This window comes from Rhamphochromis sp. 'chilingali' (assembly GCF_963969265.1).
Source record: "Rhamphochromis sp. 'chilingali' genome assembly, chromosome: 1".
Taxonomy (NCBI): Eukaryota; Metazoa; Chordata; class Actinopteri; order Cichliformes; family Cichlidae; genus Rhamphochromis; species Rhamphochromis sp. 'chilingali'.
In genome coordinates, this window is record NC_137929.1 from 27,048,454 (window position 1) to 27,061,912 (window position 13,459).

The 13,459-nt window shown below is 41.8% G+C and overlaps 1 protein-coding gene across 2 annotated transcripts in view; it reads left to right on the forward strand.

The window, feature by feature from the left end:
* The window catches only part of LOC308411250 (DENN domain-containing protein 4C-like), a 38,839-nt gene that overhangs the window by 3,410 nt on the left and 21,970 nt on the right, over nt 1-13,459 (forward strand). For both annotated transcript variants that reach the window (XM_080905118.1, XM_080905119.1), the window contains exon 2: nt 12,499-12,809. In XM_080905118.1, the coding sequence (XP_080761244.1) occupies nt 12,511-12,809 (299 nt within the window). In that variant the 5' untranslated portion in view covers nt 12,499-12,510. The remainder of the gene's footprint in view (nt 1-12,498; nt 12,810-13,459) is intronic.

Genomic DNA, 13,459 nt, shown 5'->3' on the forward strand with positions numbered 1-13,459 from the left:
CTCATTCGGAGGTTGCAGAGAAACTCTTGTGTGTGTCTTTAATGGCATTTTCGTTTCTGTTTCCTTTCAGTATTCAGCGTTAAGCACATGTGGTCAGCCTTTCAACTATTTAAAATCTTTCAAAGTCAGATTTCGCAGTGTTTGTATAAACCATTCACTGTGTAATATTTGTGCTTGTGTAAAGAAAGTTTTCCTCCATGAAGAGCTCAGAGGTTAGTGCCAGCAATGCTGTAATATCTGAATCAAGGACGCTTTTGCAGGCTTACCATTTCATTTACAGTCACACTTTTTTTTTTTTTTCTCAAGGTGTTTCTACACAATTAGCGGACAGATCGTGGTTTCTTGTCTCTTTGGAGCCAATGTGTACCTGAAGAAGCACTGTGCGTTCTGTTAAGCCGCCTGTTTGCACCTCTTAAGTTAAACCAAACTCAACATAGTTGTTTGTAGCCAAAGAGCAGCAGGAAGGCACTTGTAATCCGCTCCTCTTCCCTCTCAGGTAACCTGCTTCCCTCCTCTGACCCTTGTACTCTGCTGTGGTGTGCCAGCATGTCTGTTGTTTTCTTTCAGTAGCTCTCCCTCTGAGTCGGTGTAGACCCAGCTAGTTAGTACGAGCAATGAGTTTGCCTTCTCTCTCCCGTCTCCTTACAGTGGAAAGAATGCTCTGTGTCCACCGGCTTGTCACGCTTCAGGAGGGAGGCAGTCTTGTGACGTTTCTGCTAAGCCTGCCTTCGCTCCTTGCATCTACCCAAGCGGATTTTAACTGTAAATAGTCATATTTTTGAGGGAATGTGTGGTCTAAATGCTGCTTTTGACAGGTTTCAGTAAAGTGCCTCGTTTTCTTAAAAAAGAAAAAAACAACCCCACCTGCTTCACACAGTGGAATTAGAGACCCACTGTGATCCAGGAAGAAAAGTGGAAAATTTTCTGCTCCGCTCATTAGAATTCATTCCACGTCACTCCTGACTGCCTTTAGCGTTAGCGCTGATGCTATCTCTGAAAGTGTTGGACTGCTTAGAGTTCAAGATTTAGAGTTAACATACTAGGAGGGAGCAGACAATATGGGTGTTTGTCATAGTGCTGAAACAGCAGGGATTCAGTTCATTTTTTTAATATGTAAATATGTAATAATCTGTTACAAGTGGGAGACACACCTTGCTTAAAACCTGTAAAATTGTGAAATATAGAGGTGGGTTTTTTTGGGGTTTTTTTTTAATAACTTAAGTTAGAGCTGATGCCCAAAAGCTCAAATTCAAATAGCCTGAAGCAGCAGCAACAACAAGCAGCGTCATCCGTTCTGTCTGTCATCAGTATGATTTGCCAACCAGATGCCTATTCTGAGAAGCTTGTTGACAACTGCCGTCTGTGCTTACATGAAATTGAACTTTATGTAGACATTTATGTGTAAAAAAGCAGCGTTCACGGCAGGTCTTCGGCTTTATTCAAGCACTACAGAGAGAGGGAGGTGTTGTTAGCATATGGATTTGATAATGCCGAGCTATCACACAGACTCCACCTCTCTCACACACACACGCTGAACAGCAAATATTGAATGGTAAGAGGCATTTCTTGCAAGTGCACATGACCTTGTTGGAACATTTCTGAAAGACTTTCCTTACTGTCGTAATTACTTGAAGGCTGATGTGGATCACTTCTGTTAAGTCTGGCTTTTAGGTTCATCACAGCGTGCTGTTGAGATTAATGAGCAGAGTGAGGTATTTCTAGACCGCACTTTAACAGCCAACTATGTATGTGCGTGCATACTCCAGCTCACGCCGTATGAATGCAATCATACATTAGCTCTACCGGCTTTCCTTTATCTGCCCTAAAAGCAGCATTCCATGTTTTTTTTCTCTCCCCCTCCTGTGGTTGTCTCCTTGTAAAGTGGCGGTTTCATCACCTCACTGGCACCTTGTACTCAGTCTGGCCTAAGCCACTGACAGCACACTGTGATGACAGGTGGCAGAGAGGGCCACTTTGCTCTTCAGATCATCCAAAGCCCAGAACTACAGAGTGCCACTTGAAGCAGGCTCTGGTGCTGCAGAGTGTGATACAGCGTGGCTCAGCAGCTGTTTCAGGCAAGCTGTGAGTGGATGTGCAAGGCAGGGCTCCTGCTGAAGTAACCGAGACGGACACAGCACTCGCTGTTGTCCAGCATCGCGCACAAACACACACAATCTTGTGCATGCGCGTAATCGCAGACAGGCTCTTTGGTTCCCCCCCCTGGGGAACGAGCCTCCAAGCTCTTTTGTGTAAAAGGGATGAGATCATCGTGGGGCATACCATGAGGGGATAGAGTAAGGGGTTCCACCTAAATAGAGAAATCTCTGTTTTTTTTCTGTCCCTTTCTCTGCATTTCTCTAGCCAACTTGAGTTTCCCTCTGCCCTCAGGGGTTGTTGAGGTCCCTTTGGCATGTTTGCAAGTGAGTTAAGACCAGTGTCCCCCACAAACTCCTTTGTAGTGCAGGAAAATCCAGTATTTTAATGAATGGCTTAGAGTACTGTTAGTGAGCTGATTTGAAATGTTGTATTACAAGATACGGATTCCTTTTTTTATTTTACATTTTGGGGTATTCACTGCACCTTGTCTGGTCCCATAATATCTGTATAGGTGCCCTCCCTGTCCCCTCCCTATTGATCACAGTTGCTTGAAAGTTCTGATTATATTACAAACAAGCCCTACTGAGGGATGACAATGCAGTTGTTGTCACTGCAAATCCAACTAAGACAGGAAGCTGTGCTCCAGGAGTTGTTGATTTGGCTTTTTCAGGGGTTATTGATTTTAAAAAAATGGTGGTTATGAATGCTGAAAAGGCACAAATTGTCTTTCCATCAAAATAGTTTGCATCCTCCTTTTTTTTTTTTTTTTTTTTTAAATATTTGGTGGATATGATGGGATAATCAGTTTATCTAGATCTTTAACTCTCAGTGAGAGTATTGCTATAAATTGATCATTTTTGGTCGGAGGTTTTTTTGTCTTTGTCACGGTTCTCTGAGTGAAAACCAGACAAAGAGCGTGTCACACGATCATCAGGCCTCACGAGTAACAGAGGAACAGGTTTTCAAATGGAAAGGGAGGGGCAGGGCACTACCTTTTTAGAGGCATGGTCTCAAATTACAACACAAGACTTCAGTGTAGTGAAAATGTAATGGAACAGTTTGTCTGCCAGTTTGACCCTTGAACCATAAGCACTGTAAGATTTTCTTCAGATTAACAGGTATTTTTTTCGCCCCATCCCTCTCATGTTGCTTGCCATTAAAAGGGCAGACAACCCCGGATGCAGCTTTCACCTCTGTTTATGAATACTTTAAAGCTTTTAGCTCTAATTTCTTGTCAACACCGGCGTTTAAGACGAGTACATAGTTTTATTTGCTCGCCAGACGATAAAGGTAGCAATAAAATTTGCTTTGCTGCTATTGTCTTTCATGTATGTCTAAAACTAAAACTAGGCTTTTTTCAGAAGTCTCCGAGTCTGCCTTTACAGAGAGCATGGCAGCTAAGCTGAATGTACCCTTGAAAGATCAATTTCCTCAGCCAGAGTAACACTAGTCGCAGCTCAGGGTCGTGCAGCCTGGTATTGTTGGGCCTCGGTTGCTATGGCAGCGGCATGTATTATAAGCTGTCGAGAAGAGATATTTGTATGGTTGTGGGGCGTGTGGTGAATGCACGTGGGACTCTCTAGGGCTTCATGCTTTAAAGTATTGTGCCCGCCACTGTGGGCGCACCTGATGACATCAGGGGATGTTTGGCCCTGCGAGAAAAGAAGATAAGCAATGTCAGTGCCGTTGGTGGATGTGACCTGATTGTGCTCCACAGTGACAGATATCAGTAGCTGTATGAGCTATTCAGTGGCTAACCTACCCTCTTTAGTGCACACAATCAATGTAGTATAAACTATCACAGATTAATCCCAGTTCTAATAGCAACCTGGTAACAGCAAATAACGTGTTCCTTCAATGACCCATTTTCTGAAAACAGGAAATGATATGCGGTGGTTTCTCTGTGGTGGATGTCATTGATCATGGCTCAAAATGACAACAAGTATTTACGTCAACCTGCATTAACTTCTGTTAACTTATTAGAAATAATATTAATGCAGCACAACAGTGAAACCTAGGTAATATGATAACCGCAGTTCAGTTTTATTTACATAGTGCCAAATCACGGCAGCAGGTGCCTCAAGGTGCTTTATATTGTAAGGAAAGAGCCTACAAAAATACAAATATGACCTGAACATCCACTTGTTGACAGTAGGAAGGGAAAAACCCCGGTTTAACAGTAAGGACTCTCTAGAAGGGTTTAAAGAAGGGCGGACAAAAAACACTGAGTGGAAGAGAGCCAGAGATGAATAATAACTAATGATTAAATGCAGAGGGTTGTGTAAATACATAGAGAGTGCATCATGGGAAGCCTCATGCAGCCTAGGCTTATTGTAGTGTAACTAAGGGAGAGTTCAGGGTCACCTGATGCAGTCACAACTTTATGCTTTATCAAAAAGGAACGTTTTAAGCCCAGTCTTGAAAGTAGAGAGGGTGTCTGGCTCCTGGATCCAAACTGGGTGCTGGTTCCAGAGTAGAGGGGTGCTCATTTGGGATGATATGTTACTATGAGTTCTTTAAGATAAGATTACGCTTGATTATTCCTGATTAAGGATGTTGGATTTAACAGGGAGCCAATGAAGAGAAGCCAGTTTGGTCGAAACATGCTCTCCCTTTCTAGTCCCTGTCAGTGCTCTCGCTGCAGCATTTGTTTAATTCAGTACTGAATTTATTTTTTTTGAAAAAAGGGGGGCTAATTGCATGAAAGCAAAATGTCATACCAAGTGTCATGAATGGCACGCCAGCCTCGATGTTGTATTTTAGCATTTTTTGTGAAGTGCTTCACTGGTTTAGTGAAAATTCACAGGGAAGCAAAACCCCTAAGTGGTAATCTATGCCAATTATCTTAGGAAGCTGTATGACTCACAGCCTTGATATTTTTCATGCCAGCATGACTGTTTTACAGGAGATGGCATGCAGAGGTTAAACTGTGCATGATATCCAGCAAAGCCGACTCTTACAAGTCAAGAAAAGGAACCTAAAGTCCTTTCCTGCTGATCACTTTCTTCTAAATACAAGAAAACGAGGCACTGTTGAGTAGTTGCTGTTACATGACTGGTCCACAGCCTGAACTACTGTAACAATGAAGGCAGTTGATGAAAATTACATTTCATTTGCCTCACTGTATCTCATTAGGGATATATTCAGGTACTCAAACCTACCCAACTCCCTCCTTGTATTGTATCCAGCTATAATCAATATTTTTATCTTATGGCTCAAATGATCATAACATAAAAGGTTTTGCTCAAAGTAACTGCAGTTCCCTTTAGCATAAGTACACGAGGGCTTACACTGTGTCTACACTGGGAGCTTTGAACTTTGCTTTTATTTCATTTTCACCGCTCACTCTTTTGGCCACTGCCACTCTTTGTTGCTTTCTTGCTGGCATAGCCCCTTTAATGGGAAATAAATGTGTATGCGTGTGTCCCTCTTGCTCCTACGCCACCACAGCTCAACTAAGTGTTTAGCCTAGCTTGACTCCTCTGGGAGCATTGACGTGTACTCTTATTTGAGCCAAGTTCTAACATAAAAAGAGCTGAAGTGAAACTGAGTATTGAAAATAACGAAAAGTGTCCGTGGAGCTGCTGTCTGTATTTTTGGTGCCGTGAACTCAGTTTTTCCGGTCAACTTGTCAACCAATCAGCATACGGCCGACACACTCGAACAATGTGCAGTTGAGATTTGGAGGCAGCACGTTTCCATTGGTTGAAAACCTCTCTTCGTAGGCAAATACGCACTTGCAGCACCATAAATTAAGTATAATGGCTTTTTCATGGTTTTATGGTTTTTTGAGGTTTCATATTTGTCTGCTGTCACCAGGGAGCCGTTGCTGGTCTATCAATCAGCCAGAGAAAAGAGCCAAGTTACAAGATACAAAGAGCTGAAATGACTCTGACTGTTCTTCATGTCTGTGCTTTTCATGCTGTCTTTGATGGTTTTTCACGCTTCTGCAGTTTGTTAACTCCACAGTCACTTCCTTTATTGTTTCAGCCAATCAGCGTTTGACCTGCACACGAGTATCTTCCACATTAAGCTGTGGTCTGTTGTGGTTTGTGTAGCATATACCCATGGAAACAGATACAAATGTGGTACTATAAAGCCAACATAACGTGTGGTGACAAAGAGAAATTTTGGGAGAAAGTAGTGTGAACTTAAATTAGGTGAATAATTTTTATACTTTTATTTTTTCCTTTTTATGTATTTTTTACACCTTTTTGCTTAATGATATTAGGAAACATTGGCACTGTACTGTCTGCACCTCACAATTACTGCCTTTGTCCTCTCCACCACTGCCACCACCACCATTATCACTACCACCACTACTATCTTGACTTTGTTTTTAGTATATTTTTCAATTAATTACTTACACAAATGTTTCTTTCAGTGTGGTTAAAATATTCTAGCAGACCACCTAAGAATGTATGTTTTTGCGAGTGTTTGTCCTGTCTTCCTCCCCTCACCCCCAACTGCTCGTGACAGATGGCTCTTCCTCCTGAGCGTAATTCTGCTGGAGGTTTCTTCCTATTAAAAGGGAGTTTTTCTTTCCCACTGTCGCCAAAGCACTTGCTCTTGTTGGGGGTTTCTCTGTTTTCTTTGTATTAATGTAGGGTCTTTGTTTTGGAGGTAAGTTGGCATTAGCTGATAAATTGAAACTCATTTGTTTTCTGGCTCCACAATATCAGACTCCAAACTCCTAAGATGTATTTTATAAACTAATATGTGCACCGCTGACTATATCCATCTTTTACATACAGTCTATGGGTTTAGCATATTGTAATTGTAAATTAAAATAAACGTTAAATTTCAGTTACTGGCTTAGAAGCTGATGGTCAGTTCATGTTTGTGGACTAAACTTTTGAAACAACTGCTCATTTGTAACAGACTCCCTGGACCATTTTCCATGTCAAGTGTTTTGGCTGTAAAGAGGCACTTATTTACCCACAAACACAGAAAGCCCATCCAGTCAATGTTTAAACCACCAGAGAACATTTATTGGCCACTTTGGTGAGAGCACATTTAACAGTGTGGTTTGTTGCTGTGCAAATATGGAGAAAACGGCATTTTGCTTTTAAACAGGTTTTTGACAAGTGAGATGTAGCCATGGATACTGTGCAGTAAATCTTTTCAGAGCAATAAGTCTTAACTCTGCCTCTGCAATGATGTTGTCACATAATAGTAGTGATATGTAGACACAAAAATAAACAAGTATCGGGGACATGACTAAACGTAGAGCAAATAAACACACGGCCATGAGTACAGAGATAAATAGACGTTATTGACTGAAGTGAGTAAACCCGGTCAGATAGATCTCGATAGATCGCGGATCCCTCCTGCCTCTTACCTCCTGTCCTCATTAATGCACTTTTTTATTGCGTTTTCTGTTGGTGGTAAAAGTAGAAATCATTCCGCCACACGACATTAACCTTTACTGGTTTCGCTGCTTAAATGGCTGTGTTGACGCATTGCACTCGGCTCTTTTTACTGGAGCGTTTTCCCAGCATTGTAATGAAAAGGAGGCCATATCCTGGGAAGATGTCCAGTTTTAACTGTTGAAAGTTACCTGGACCGTAGAGCTGGCAGTCTTCTCGAAACAAATCAATTTTGGCACATTCTCATAGGCAGCAAGCCAAGTTTGAGCCCAGAAAGTGGCACTGCATGAATTCTTCGTTTCAATGAGTCATGTCCTGTGTGACAATAATGAAACATAACTTGAAATGTCTGTGACACAGATTATACCGTGGTTGTCCCAGAATGTATGCTGTCAGTGGTTGAGAATCTAGAAAGGATTTGAAACTGTGTGGAAAGTGTGTTTGGTGCGTTTGCCTCACTGTAGCTGAATATTTCCTCCCAGGTAGGCCGATCTACCACACCTTGAACTGCAGCCTCCTGCACACAAACGTAGCCTCACGTGTATTCTTTTTGATTTTTACCTCTCCCAACTTTCAGATTGCCTGCATTGTTGCTTCATGATAATACCGTGGCATTATTGCAGTGCGTTATCATGTCGACCGGTAAAAATAGAAACAAGAAGACTACAAAGAACTGCATTAAGCTGTGTCATAAAGTTCAGGGCTGTCTGTGGCTGTACAAAGTGGCTTCTTTTTCTGTCCTGCTGCAGATGCTGACTCACCAGTGGAAAAACCGAACTTCCTGAGTTGGTCCTAAAAGCTCTTTGAAGAGGGCATAGACGCGCTTGCCTTAAGACTCTAATGTGGAACCTTTTCCCTTTTTAAACACCCCAAAATGACTGGTTTTATATATTTCTTCACTTGCCTACTTACATTATGCTTCCAAAAATGTAAAGACCAGGAGAAATACATAATTATATTTAATGTACCGCTCTGTTTTATTTGTAGTTTCCTGCCGAGTATAACATTATGACAATAATCAACATGCTAGTAAAGAGAACAGTGGCAGGCTGCCCCACTATTGATTTTAACTCATAATGTTGTCTGTGGTGGCTTTATGGGTGGTCGTTGGCTTATATGATCTTCAGGAATTACTCAAACTAACGTCATTTGTGGCTCGCTCATTAGAATGAAATAGCAATAAATGACTGAGTTACTTCAGATAGATCATCACTGGCAGTGATGAAGACATCCCATGATCCCATGCTACTTAATTATGGCTTCAAGCTGCATCTTCAATAAGTGATTTGATTGTGAAAACCCTTGTGGGAGAAATTATAAAAAGTAACTAAGTCACCTTCTCCTTGTTCGCTCTGTTTCTTAACTGTTTAAGTGGCAGATTTGAGATGCATATTTACCTCACTATCTACTGAGGGACCACCTGTTATAAACTGAACAGGAAACAAACTCTTTAGTTTTAGCCGCAGAACCATCCTGCGGATGAACCATCGCTCTCTGCATTTTTACCATACAGCAGTGTGTGACTGTGTTGCGTCTTGGTCTGTAACTGATTACTAAGTCCCTGACAGTGAACTTTATACTTGGCATTGTGACTCAAAGGTTTACTGGGAAAGCATAAACTTCTATTAGAAGTTCTCCTCGAAAACATGCAATATACGATGCCTAAAGGCGCATTATACCAGTGCCAGCCCAGTTTGAGACCATATTTCAGCAGTTTTGTAGACTTGGATGTCTGCTTGATTTACACTCTCAGTGGCATTTCTGAGCATTCCTCCAGCCTCGGCCGCTCTGCCTTGGCTCGTCGCAGCCACCAGAGCTTTAACTCTCTCGACTTGTTTGGAGCATTGCGGTGATATACAGTGACAAGGGTGTTTGGGAATGCCAGCAGATCCAGTCCCCTCGTTAAATCTTGCGTTTCCCTAGTGTGTGTGCGCTTCTGTGGGGTGCGACAGTCTTAAAGGATCCTTTCATTGCATTGACCACAGTATTTATTTTCTGGGGAATGCATGTGAAACCCATCCTACTGTGTCAAAGTCAAATGTTCTTCTGGCTAAGACGTACTTTCTGCTGCAGTTATAGTTGCAGACCTGCAGATCTTTGATGTACGTGACCCACATTAAGGATGTCATTTTACCTTGTGTGCCACATGTGGCCCACTTTGATCTTCAATCTGGCCTTTCTGTCAGTTTAAAGAAGTTTAACTACAGATTTAATCTCTGACATGTCTTTAATGTAAGATAACGAAGTGCAGTTTCAACAACACATCTCGCTTTTTCTAGGAAAATAAATAAATATGTTAGTGTAACATGGTAGACTAATGTGCCTGTGTTAATTCAGCTCCATATTATTGTGTGAAGTTGCACTGGGTTGGGAGTGGTTTTGTGTGTGTGTCACATTTTTGGTGAGCCAATGGCTGGAATGGGGTTGGACTAATTAGAGGCAGGTGTACTTGATTGCACTGATACACTGGTCTACTTATAGCCCACACTACAAACACTGCTGTGTCGTTTTGTCTCTCTGTGCAGGTATGTAATGTGATGAAATCAGATATGTTTGGGATGGATGGATTTTGTGCTATGAATTCTATAGTGAAAGTGTCGTTTTGTCTCTCTGTGCAGGCCAGGGCCTATTATATGCCACAGCCTAAAGGTAGCAGAGTTGCAGAGGCTGGAGTGACCACTGGCTATATGCTTGCAGGGTGGTGGGTCTCCAAGGACAACTTCTAACCCTGTTACAGGCAACACGTGGAGTGCAACTGGCCGTGTGGCATAGCTGGCTCTGGCCTTGGGACTGTGTGTTTTTTATATAATTCATAAATGGGACACTGGACTGTTTTATCTTTTATCTCTTGATATATTTTTTTGTCAATAAATTATCTTTTAGAATTTTATTGACTGTCATCTTTTTGCCCACGACAGAGACGGTTGGTCAGACCTAGAATCTTTCTTTGGGTGTGTTACAACTGGCGTTGCCGACAGGATCTGGCTACCATAATCTGTAGTGGGCAAAAGCAAGATGACTGATCAGAGTGAATCACAGTCTGACCCAAATAGAGAAGCACCAGTTTCTAGTGCAGGGTTTAGGCCCTTTGGTATGATCCCTATGTTTAATATGGTCACAACTAAATTTAGAGGGAAGGATTCAGATATTAGTCTAGGTGAATGGAAAAGTAATTTGCAGACATTTTCTTTGCAAGGAGTTCCTGTAGATTTTAGAGCAGAATTAACACTCTGTTGCTTGGAAGGCAAGGCTAAAAGAGAGATTTTAATTCTAGCACCAGAGAAGCGTAATTCACCTGAGCTAAATTTTAATGAGTTAGATAAGTTGTATGGGGATAAAACAACTGCTTCGGTCCTGCGCTCTCAGTTCTTCAACGCTCGCCAAGAAACACATGAAGACATCAGTTCATTTGCACTGAGATTACTAGAACATTTTCTCAGGTTAAAGAGGAAGGACCCTAGAGGTATGAATGACGAAGATATTCTTCTCAGAGATCATCTGGTTGAAGGCTTGAGAGACACTGCCCTTAGAGGTGAATTCAGAACAAGTTCTAATGAATGATCAGTTGACTTTTGCAGAAATTAAAGCAGAACTAATCCTGAGGGAACACGTTTATGGTGAAATGGTTGATCCAGTCCAGTGTTTTGCTGCCAAAGGTGAAAGATACAAGACCTGTAATGCTAAGGATATGGAACAGATCAAATCAGAGTTGTGGGAGGACATGAACAAGCAAATGACCACACAATTCAATAATTTATCACAGACTTTGATCAAAGAAATCCGATCAGAACTTCATCAAGCTACACAAAAGACTTTGGACATTCATACTGTTTAATTTAAAAGATATGTATTCATGTAAAATATTTATGCACATATAGTAAAATAGCCCATACATAAGATATAAAATGTTAAATGGAATAAAAACAACACTATGGACAGTGTGTTCGCCACCATCTGAATGGCCCTGAGGGGGTCTACAATGTCTTTCAGCTTATCTCGCCTGAGAACCCAATCTGGTGCAAACTTTGGTGCAGCGTGGGATTTTCGAGGCGCCACTGGAACGAAGAAGCTCCCGTTGATCGACGCGCTCATCTTCTGCTTCATGATTGCTCTTTCTGTGTCCATCTTGTGTTTACGAGCAGTGAGGCAGTAAATACTGTGGATCCTATCCAAGACCTTGGGTAGCTTTTTGACCTCCTCAGTGCGTTGCTTGTCCTGCAAGCATATAGCCAGTGGTCACTCCAGCCTCTGCAACTCTGCTACCTTTAGGCTGTGGCATATAATAGGCCCTGGCCTGCACAGAGAGACAAAACGACACTTTCACTATAGAATTCATAGCACAAAATCCAGCCATCCCAAACATATCTGATTTCATCACATTACATACCTGCACAGAGAGACAAAACGACACAGCAGTGTTTGTAGTGTGGGCTATAAGTAGACCAGTGTATCAGTGCAATCAAGTACACCTGCCTCTAATTAGTCCAACCCCATTCCAGCCATTGGCTCACCAAAAATGTGACACACACACAAAACCACTCCCAACCCAGTGCAACTTCACACAATAATATGGAGCTGAATTAACACAGGCACATTAGTCTACCATGTTACATTAGCATGCCTCTTTGGGATAAATTGTAATAATTTCTCCTGTAATTGTAAAACTTTTTTTTTTTTGAAAGCTGACAGAATATGTCCCGTTTTACTTTGAACCTAAAATCATAAATCATACATTTCTACAGTAGATGGTGAAAAAACAGGAAATTTTCTGTCATTTATTTGTTTATCTGTTGCTTCACTACATAAATGGAAGTCTGTACCACTGGTTAAAAATCCAAAATGTATCCCCTCCTTCACATTTTCCAGAGCCACCCAGTTGGACTGGATTAGAGTCTTTTGCAGGCTAATTCTGTTTGACACCCATGTGCTTTGTAAGAACATTTAAATACAGTATAGCATAGAAGGCTACAAGAAGCTTTGCTGTATATGAGGTTGAAATCAAAAATGTAAATTTTTTGTTCTTTCTTCTCAGGTACATCCAGCCATGATTGAGGACAAGGGTCACCGCGTGACCGACTACTTTGTGGTGGCCGGGCTGACCGACAAGTCCACGCCCCTGGAGCAGGACCTGTCGGAGACTAAATCCACCGGGCCCAAAGCGCCCATCACTGAGTTGGCCGTCATTAACAAGTCAGCAGGGGAAACAGTGCCTGAAGGCTTCACTTGTATCGAGAGCACCCACAGCGGCCAGCCAGCCAACCTTAATCATGGCAGTCTCAAGAGCCCCGAGCTCTTCCTCTGCTACAAGAGAGGACGGGGTAAACCTCCGCTGATTGACATCGGGTGAGTCAGCCATTTATTTACAGTATGCTGGTGTTTGTAATCACAAATGCCCATTTGCCTGCAGGAGGAGGAGACCATTATAAGTGGGGTTATTTAGCAATTTTAGAACTAGGTTTAACTGATGAATAGCACGAGAGAAAAAAAATCCTACATCATTTTAAACTCATGTGTTTAAAATGATGTAATCGGTACACAAGTTCTCCTGTAAGCTGTAAATTCAGACAGATGAAATATGTATGGTTCATCCAGCCAAGTATATAAAAATGAAGAATGAGATTTATTTTTTTATCCACTTTGTTGTGAATCTTTAGGTTCATCCTACTGCTCTGATTTCTTGCTGTGTTATTGTGATTAAGGCAGGTTAGAGAAGTGAGCTTGTGTGGAAGAGAAACAAGCTGATCAATTACACCTGCTACAAATTGCTGTCATTGCTGTGCAGATTGCTAGCTGACATGCTGGCAGTTGATCATACGCAGAAAGCAGCCCTGTGGTGAAAAATCTGATCAATCAGCTAAGTGGATCGTTAGTGTGCCGGTGCTGTCATGTCATCATTCAGAATTTCACATGAAAAAACCTTTTCAGCAGCGTCATTTGATGACTGTCACTGTCAAAAACCCCTTTTTTGTTTTTTTGGGGGGGGGGGGTTCCCC